Source organism: Nelumbo nucifera, chromosome 1 (genome assembly GCF_055504915.1).
Source record: "Nelumbo nucifera cultivar China Antique chromosome 1, China Antique-T2T, whole genome shotgun sequence".
Classification (NCBI taxonomy): domain Eukaryota; kingdom Viridiplantae; phylum Streptophyta; class Magnoliopsida; order Proteales; family Nelumbonaceae; genus Nelumbo; species Nelumbo nucifera.
Genome location: NC_142649.1, coordinates 212383608 through 212393279, shown reverse-complemented (window position 1 = coordinate 212393279; position 9672 = coordinate 212383608). Strand labels below are relative to the sequence as shown.

Below are 9672 nucleotides of genomic sequence, written 5' to 3'. Positions count from 1 at the left end.
GTCACTATTAGTAATAATAAACTCAAAACCGAACTGGAAGGGTGGAGACACCGGTAGAGTAGAATTAGAATATGCTCCTCACATAGTGCGCTTTACACCGGCCTCACAGCCACATTTGACCCTGCATTGGGACGTCTCCTATCAATAATAAATGTTTCAGATGTGCGGCCAGGACAGGTTGTGAGGTCATGTGAGGCGCACTGTATGAGGAGCTGATCCGAACTCAGTAGAGTAGAACGAGTCCGTATGTACTCACACAAAAAACACTTAATTGTTCCAACACGCTCCAACATAATCTGAGTCCGCACATCGCGAACAATGAAGATGTAAGGACATGGGTTGGGACGGATAGTTCTTTGTCGTGAGCACTGAGCAGATGCAGATCCCATCCCGAGTAGAGAACTATATGTAAGTTGTAACGAGATGACATCTCGTTGTGGGGCGGAGATGTGAACTCAGTTGTAACATACTCAAACGCATAAAAGCTTCTGGGATTTATGAGGGGTTTTATAATTACATCATCACCAACTGATTTGGTTCTTCCCATCCTATGTTCATTTCTCAATTCATCATCCTTCGCGTTTATCGTAGACAGAGAAGGCCTCCCGTCGTTCGCTAAGCTCCATTTCCTTCTGCGTTCTCTCCCATGGAGGTTCTCAATACGCCAATCCTCCAAAAACTCTCCGGAATTTCGGTTTCCAGGCCTAAGTCTTCATTTCCATGCCACTACGCCAAAGCCCAATTGAGGAGCAGCAGAGGTTCCTTAAATTTGCTTCTTAAAATCTCATTTTCCAGCCGTTCTCACTTCTCTGTTGATGGCCGGAAGTTGCTCGTTTCCGCGCATTTTCGACGACATTCGAATCGGCGGAACTCGTTGAGAAAGAAACTCACTGACGAACAACAGGTACGCCGTAATCTTGATTCCTTCGACCCAGATTCCAATTTTCAGAACCTCCGCGTAATTTCAGATGAAACTGAAAGCTCCCAATCTAATCGTAACTGTGGTAATTCAAGCGACAGTTGTACTGGGGCTATTATAGCCGAAAGCTCCCTATCAAATCTTAATTATGGTACTTCGGACGAGGGTAGCTTTGTCATGAGCCGAGAAAATATAGCTGACTTTAGCGCTGTAGAAAAAACGAAGTTCTTGTCTGATTCTGTTCTGTGGAGTAAATTGGAGAACTGGGTTGATCAATATAAGAATGATGTGGAGTTCTGGGGTATTGGTTCTGGTTCTGTTTTCACAATTTTTCAAGATTTGGAAGGGAATGTTGAAAGGGTTTCTGTTAACGAGGATGAAATCTTGAGGAGAAGCCGAGTTGTACCCTGGGCTTTCAGACAACAAGGACTCAGCGATAACTTCACGGATGTGAATTTCAAGATTTCGTATGCAAAGCGGTTGGCTAGAGAGATAGAGGCAGGAGAATATAAAATCCCAAAGAATAGCTCCATTGCTAAGTTTGTAGTTTCAGGTAAGGAGTCTGGTTTTATAAATGGGTTCCGTGCCGTTACCTTTCAACCCCATTTGTTTGCAAAGCTTTCGCGTGTTGGATTTGCAATGTTATGTGGCTCCTTAGTGTTTTTGGCCGTGAAGAAATTATTAGTGGGTGGTGATGATGGACCTGCATTGACGAGGGAGGAGAAGGAAATGCTGAGAAGAAAAATGAAATCAAGGATGGAGAAAGGGAAGATGGAGAAGGGTAGTGTTGAAGTTCTCCCAGATGCTTCGGAACCACTTATGGAGTCTGCCGAGAGGCCTAGATTGGATAAACAAGAACTCATGAAGAGCATTTTGAAAGCGAGGACATCAGAAACTAAATTGGCATTATTAGATTCTTCCAATACTCCTACTGCCAAATCTATAGGGTTTGATGATAAAATTCAGGAAATAAGAGAAATGGCTAGGCTTGCACAGGAACTCGAGCAACAAGATTCTTCCACACTAGATAGGAAAGAAAGAAATGAGCTTGTACATGAGGACATTTCCACTGATATGGAAAATGGCAATGGTCATGAAGAGGTAGGTGTGCGCTTTCTAAATAGTTTTACAACTAGAGATTCAGGGAAACCTATAGACAGTAATGGAACATCTCTAGGTGGTCCTAAGGGAGTAGATTCTGGATTCTTGGGTGAATCATCACACAAAGATACTATGCAGAATATTGATCTACATACTTCTTTTATGACATTGAACATGGAATCTTTAGAAATACAGGAAGGCACTACATGGAATCCAATAGTTAGTGGGGGTACTACCAGCTTATCAGACACAAGGGAAGAGTTGCAAACCAATGATACTTGTGATAAATCAGTTTCTTTAAATAAGAATTTCATTGAATTGAAGTCCAAGGTCATACGGTCAGTGAAGGAAGCTAGAAAGTACCTCTCCCGAAAACACAGAAGAAGGAAGCCTGACCAAGAACACCAAATTAAAAGTCCTGAGGAAGGAAAAGATGCTTTTGCCCCTGCAATTGATCAAGGATTTAGAGGCAACACAGACCAGATAATGTACAAGGGGAAGGTAGTGCTTGGATCTTCTAAAATAGATGATATATCAAATACTAAACCTGTCAAAAATTCTTGTGAATATCCTACTCAGGAGAAAACAGGAATCAATAGTGATGTCTTATTGTCAAGTCCAGTTAAGGTTGATACTCCTGAGGAGGTTGAAGAGGAGCATGAGAAGGATGATCTTAGAAGGCCCAGAACTACACAGGATGTTACTGGTACGAACAACAGTACAGAGGCAGGAAGGTATATAGCCAAAGATAGTTGGATGGAGAAAAATTTTCAAGAGTTTGAGCCCATAGTTAAGAAGATTGGAATTGGTTTTAGAGAGAACTACATGGTTGCAAAAGATAAAGTACAGGAAGAGTTAATTTCAAACAATGTGATAGCAGAGCTGGGGTCTAATAAAGATGGCAATGAACTTGAATGGATGAAGGATGATTGTCTTAGAGAAATAGTTTTTCAAGTCCGAGAAAATGAATTGGCAGGGAAGGATCCATTTCATTTGATGGATGAAGAAGATAAGAATTCATTCTTCAAGGGCCTTGAAAAGAAAGTTGAGAGTGAGAATGCAAAGCTGCAAATTTTGCATGAATGGATCCATTCAAGGATTGAAAATTTGGATTATGGAGCAGGTAGTTTCTTTTCTTCCTTGGGATTTTCTCCTGTTCCATGTTATCCCCAACACATTGGGGCATGCTTTGAGTGTGGCCTACCAATACCTTGCATTCAATGATCATATCCTTAAAGACCTTTTTTTCTTGCTTTTCTAGTTTCTTTAGCCCAGCATATGATCATGCTAAATTTGAATGTACTCTTCGGAGGATAAACTTAAAATTTGAGGTTTCAAAGTTAGCTTGATAATCTAATTGTTTGTCTTTTATTGTAGATGGAATTAGCTTGCATGATCCACCAGAGAGAATTATACCCCGCTGGAAAGGTCCACCGGTAGATAAAAATCCTGAATTCCTTAGAAACTTTGTAGGACAACAGAAGGCATTTGCAGCTGGAAACACAAGAACCTTGCAACCTGTGAACGGGGATATCGAAGACAGGCTTCAGAGATCAGAGGAATCCAAAACAGAAAAAGACATTTCCACTTCTCCTGCAGTCAATAATTTAAAGAAGAGTGTGGCTTCTAAGAAACCCAAGACAATTATAGAGTGCAGTGATGGGTCAGTTAGGTCAGGTAAAAAATCAGGGAAGGAGTATTGGCAACACACCAAGAAATGGTCCCGGGAATTTTTGGAAGCTTATAATGCTGAGACAGATCCAGAGATTAAATCTATTATGAAGGACATGGGGAAGGATTTGGATCGGTGGATCACTGAGAAAGAAATACAAGAAACAGCTGATCTTTTAACCAAAATACCCATGAAGAAAAGGAGATACATAGAAAAAAAACTTGACAAACTCAAAAAAGAGATGGAGATGTTTGGACCACAAGCTGTAGTCAGTAAGTACCGTGAATATGCAGAAGAGAAAGAAGAAGATTACCTCTGGTGGTTAGATCTTCCTTTCATACTGGTAAGCATTTAGTTCATCTCCTTTCTGCTAGTTGAGTTGGAGTTGATTCTTTGAGAAGTTGTTTGGTCTTCATATTTAGCATGTGGCTTTCTCTAACACTGTGTGATCAAGCTGCTTATATGTGTTCATTCTATATTCGTTCTTTCTTTTTGCCCAAGATATGCATAAATTTACTTTTATACCTTAATTTAATAGGGAGCTTTATTATAGAAAATGAAACATTGCATTTATGATTTTAACTGTATCTATTGCAAGGCTTTATGTATCAAACATTTTGATCAATGACAAAAAACTTTATTTAGATGGTCAAAAGAAAGACAACAAGATACAATAAGAATAACATAAAGCAAAAAGATGTTCTTAGGGTTAGGGGATATGGAGATGGGTTCTACAGGTGTACTCAGGCTCAATTGGTTGGGGAAACTCTATTACAAACGAACTCCTTTCTATTAAAATGGCTTTGAATAACAAGATCTCTTGGCTTTAAAGAATAGAACTGAAGGGGATCCATAGGTTGTGGTAAGCTGGATGGAAGGAATTAATGTAGGTCCATGGAGATATTTATACTTTTAAGGGTTGCCAGGCAACTAGCGTCAACAGGGAACTATTTGTTCTGATGAATTTGAAGATCAACTAATATTATAGTTGATTCACTAGGAAGAAATTTGGTCCAAAGAGATGTACCATATTGGGGCACAACCTATTTTCAGTAGTTGGCAAAGGTTGTATGGGGTAATTTTATGTACAGTCTAGGGTTATATACTTTTTTGTTCCTTGCTGTTTCATAGTTGTATTGCTTTAGGGTTCCAGAATTAATAAAACTTTACTGATAAAAAAAGAAAAATATTTTTACTTCAATTTCAGTTTATCTTTTTTCTCTTGCAGTGCATTGAATTATATACAAACGAAAATGATACCCAAGAAGTAGGATTTTATTCCCTGGAGATGGCTGCTGATCTTGAGCTGGACCCAAAGCAGTATCATGTAATAGCTTTTGAAGACCCTGGAGACTCCAAAAATTTTTGCTATATCATACAGGCTCACATGGATCTTCTTGGAAATGGCTATGCTTTTGTTGTTGCTCGACCTCCTAAGGTAAATTATTAATTTTTACAAGAGCGTTATGCTTGTATTTAGGTTGACAACAATTTAGGATTAAATTCTTTTGTTTTTAGCATGTAAACAAGCACTTGATCTTTATCCATTGGCATAAAATCTGTCTAAGCAAGCTTGTAATAGTGAAGAAATACAAGACAGGTTGTGCAGAAAAGTCCTTCCCTGTTAACCATGTCAATCATATCCATGGTAGTGGACATCATGCAATGGGTCCCAGCAAGGAGATATTTTTGGCCAAAAGTATACTTAACCAGATGACTGTATTGCAACATACTGTATTCTTTTTTTTTTTTATCAATAACATACTGTATTCTTTTCTGCACTATTGCCATCTTGGCATAGTTTGATATGTAGGTATGTGAACATCCAGCTAATGAAAAATGGGGAAATTGCTGGGCTGTGTGATCTGTTTACCTGAATCCTTTTATCTACCAAGGTACTTGTGTCAACAGTTGGACTTTGGACAGATGAGATGAACGTGGGTCGTGGGTATGCATATGGGACACTTTATTTTAGTGTAAAATTGTTGATGTCAGGAGGATAGTACTTTGGAACATACTTACACTTGAAATCCATAATCCATACCTGAACCTATGCAACATAGTTTGAGATATATCCTATCACAACACGAGTATCATGTGTTGTTCAAACAACCTCATGCTCTGGATGTTGCTCATCTTTGGACTTGATGCTGTTATTTTCTTTGTGCTCCGTTTTCTTTTTGGTTTATAGGGTGACCGGCATATGAGTTGACATTCTCACTTTTAAATCGTCATCAATCTTCTGTAGGATGCTTTTCGGGAAGCCAAAGCGAATGGTTTCAGTGTTACTGTAATCAGGAAAGGGGAGCTCCAACTCAATATTGACCAAACACTGGAAGAGGTGGAAGAGCAGATAACAGAGATAGGGAGCAAATTCTACCATGATAAGATCATGCGTGAACGCTCTGTGGATATGGGCTCTTTGATGAAAGGCGTTTTTGGGGCTAGCAAAACCACTAAGAGGTAACATTTAACATCTGTTGAAGTTCTAAAGGTGGTCTTTCTTTATTGCACAACTTTGGAGATTGTTGATCTTAGATTTCTAGTTCATCCCAAGGTTAGCAAGTAGTTGCCAACCTTGGGATATATATACAATCAAAGTGCATTGGGAAGTAGTTGCCAAATGTGGTATGTCAAGATGTTTTTTGGTTGAATATGTAACTCTGGGTCATTTTCTGTTCAGAAGAAAGGCGAAACTGATGGTGAAGAAGCCCACCAGGCATTGAAAAATATGATTTCATTGCATCTTAAGGATGGGAACATTGGTTTAATCTCCTTCCAAGGTAAATAGCTTCTTCATGATGAGAAACTTTTATACAATTATGTATTCCAAAGTAGAGATCCTTGTTTTGGAGGATTTACTATTCTACATAAAAGTTGTGTCTTAATGGAAAAAGCCTTATTTCAATATAAATTTTTATTACTGGAAAGTGGTCCATGGAAGGAAATAGTGGAACCGATTTTTAAGAGATTGTTTACGATGAGTTATATAAATCTGTTTCCTTTTAAGCCAGATGATTATGGTCTACATAAGCTTTCTTGAAATAAAAATTGGTTTCTTAAAAAAAGTAAAAAATTTGGAAATTTGAGGGCTATTACTAATCTGACTAGACTCCAATAGAGTGAACAAAGTATTGAACTTCCTAAATCGCAATTATCATAGGAAGCTGAATTCGCTCTTTATGCCTTCTAGTGTTGATGTCACGCTGGTGATTGCATTATCATGACGTGTTGTTGCATTATTTTGATTGGTCAAATATTTAAATGCGCATTTTTTTTTTCTCTTAATTTTGGATGCCAAGGCTGATTCTATGAGATCTACATGGCTCAATTTTTGCTTTTCACGTTTTTTTTTGTTTTTCTTGCAGGAATCGTGATGTCACTGATAATATTGACGATTGTCCAGACATTAAGAGGCCACATCTGGTTTTTCGTGTAAAATTGTACTCAACGCCAAAATTCGGGTCGTTTAAAATTGTATACAATGTGATATTTATTTCTTTTACTATGTAAAACTGTAAAAGTCTAAATGATAACACCATATTCAACGTGTGAGTTGGCACTCCGGATCTGAGATTACCGAAAAATTAAACATAATAACTATTGAAACGTTTCAATAGTTATTATGTTTGATTACTTATATTTTATTATATTTTAAAGATTTATTATTTAACTATTATTTAACTATTATATCATTGATTATTCCATTAGACTCAAACCATTAATCCATCACTCAAAAAGAAAAATAGTTTGATTTATAGGGTGACATTAAATTTTGTATTACATTTTCATCAATGATAAAATTATTTTTTATGTATAATATTTATTTTTGTTCAATAAAATAAATGAATAATATTAGAGATATATCCAATATTTTATTTTTTATAAATATATAACAATAGATATGTGCCCAAAATTTTCTTTATTTTTTAGTTTTTATGGTTCTTTATATTTTCTGTTTTTAACAAATTTTATTGTTTGACAATGACATCATTTCATTTCTATGCTGGTTTTAAATTTAACATTTCATTTTCATCATTAAGAAAAATACTTTTTACATTCCATATTTATTTTTGTTTTATATGATGAATATACAATATTAGAGATATGCTCAATTTTTTTTTTGTATTATATACTTTATTTATTTTAATATTTATTATTTAATTATGACATTATTCATTAACCTATTTGACCCCAAATGGTTGAATTGTTTACCCATCACCGGAATAAAATGGTTTTGTTTTCAAATTACTGTTCAAAATGTTTATTTTTATACTATTAAAATTAATGTTGTGGATTTAATTAATTGAATTTAATGATGAAATAAATATATCTTAAAAATAAGATTTAATGAGAGAATATACTTTAGATAGGAGACTTAATGAGAGAGAATAGGAAAATAATTTTATTTCTAATTGGTTCTAAATTTTACATTCCATTTCCATTATTAATAAAATCATTTCTTATTTATCATACTTATTATTATTTAATATGTCGAATATATGATGTTAAAAGTGTTCCAATTTTTTTTAATTTCTACATATTTTTATATTTTATCTATTTTTAAATTTTATTATTTAATTGTGGCAACATGGATTGGCCCATTTGATCCAAAATTGTTTAATTTCTTACCTCCACATAGATGAAAACACTATTTTTAGATAGATTTTAGAAGTATATTGTTTTTGTGTTATTATAATTATTAATTTATTATGTATGGATTTAATTAATAGAATTTAGGGAAATTGTCTAAAACTCACAATGAGTCCATGAGTTTTTAGCATTTCTCTTAAACTTACCACAACTTTTCAAAATGTCTAAAACTCACAATGTCACTAACTTGACGTTAAATAGAGTAACTTACCATTTTAATCTTTATAGAAAAATATAAAATATATACAAAATAAATTAATGGGTGTTAATATATTACCATTTTAATATTTAGAGATGAAAAAAGGAAAAAGTTCAAAAAATATTTTCAAATATAAAATACATAAAAACATAGAAATTACAAAAAATATAAAAAATTATAGAAATTGCAAACAAAATAAAAAAAAAATATTTTCAAATTATAGAAACTATAGGAATTGAAAAACAAAATCAGAAAATAAAAATTGTAGAAAAAAACACCAAATGTTATAGAAAACACAAAAATTGTAAATAAATAACAAAAATACAGGAAAATTTATAGATTGTAAAAAAACAGAAATTATAAAAAACATTGGAAATTATAACAAAACATTAAAAATGAAAAAAACAAGAAAATTGAAAACTGAAAAAGACCATTTTTCCTCTAACTCACCATTCAATGGTAGTTTGGTCATGAAAATTGTTATTTATGCTGACATGGACACCTCTTTTAAGAAGCATTAACAGTGCACTAATGGAAGGTGAGTTTTGAAAAATAAAAACTTACTGACATGGTGAGTTTTAGACATTTTGAAAAGTTGTGGCGAGTTTAAAAGAAATGTTGAAAACTCATGGTGAGTTTCAGATAATTTCCTTAGAATTTAATAATGAGAAAAAAAATGCCTTAAATATATGATTGAATGAAGGTATCTTAAATATTTGATTTAATGAGAGAGAATTGAATGCATTGAATATCTTAAAATGATTTCTTTTCAATTCATTTAATATCAATAACCAATTACCATATTTGCCCTCATTTTTATCAATAAATTTAAATATAGAAAGACAAATTTTGTCCTCAGAAAATTTAAGAAATATTCATAAGACTATTCATGTACTTAAATCATTTTTTACTACTTCTATTCATATCATTTTTTGTCTATCCTAGCCCTTCTGGCTCTTTCAGCTTACAACAAATCACTTGTATGGATACTATCGATGGTCCATTTTTTTTAATGATAACAGAAGGGGTTATACATTTAAGATTGGGGTGGGTTTTGTTTTCTGAACAAGAACTGCTATGTCAGCAAAAGCAATGTAGCAGTGCTTTTTGTTTTAGTAAACAACCATT

At 34.3% G+C, this 9672-nt stretch overlaps 1 protein-coding gene across 2 annotated transcripts; it reads left to right on the top strand.

Moving 5' to 3' along the window:
• Window positions 1–439: 439 nt before the first annotated feature.
• Window positions 440–7244, top strand: LOC104604789 (uncharacterized). Of its 2 annotated transcripts, none has more exons than XM_010269315.3 (6): window positions 440–3143; window positions 3398–4035; window positions 4921–5130; window positions 5941–6155; window positions 6379–6475; window positions 7061–7244. In XM_010269315.3, the coding sequence occupies exons 1-5, from the start codon at window positions 647–649 to the stop codon at window positions 6416–6418; spliced, it is 3600 nt and encodes a 1199-aa protein (XP_010267617.1). In that variant the 5' UTR covers window positions 440–646; the 3' UTR covers window positions 6419–6475; window positions 7061–7244. The 2 variants fall into 2 exon arrangements, with proteins under 2 accessions (XP_010267617.1, XP_010267616.1); XM_010269314.3 differs by having other exon boundaries at window positions 6376–6475.
• Window positions 7245–9672: the final 2428 nt, after the last annotated feature.

What these genes read in the sequence shown, in the direction of transcription:
- LOC104604789 (XM_010269314.3), top strand. Translation starts at nt 647, where the DNA reads ATGGAGGTTCTCAATACGCCAATCCTCCAAAAACTCTCCGGAATTTCG. An exon ending in TAGATCTTCCTTTCATACTG is followed by an intron (nt 4,036 to 4,920) that starts GTAAGCATTTAG and finishes TTTCTCTTGCAG; the next exon opens with TGCATTGAATTATATACAAA. An exon ending in TTGTTGCTCGACCTCCTAAG is followed by an intron (nt 5,131 to 5,940) that starts GTAAATTATTAA and finishes AATCTTCTGTAG; the next exon opens with GATGCTTTTCGGGAAGCCAA.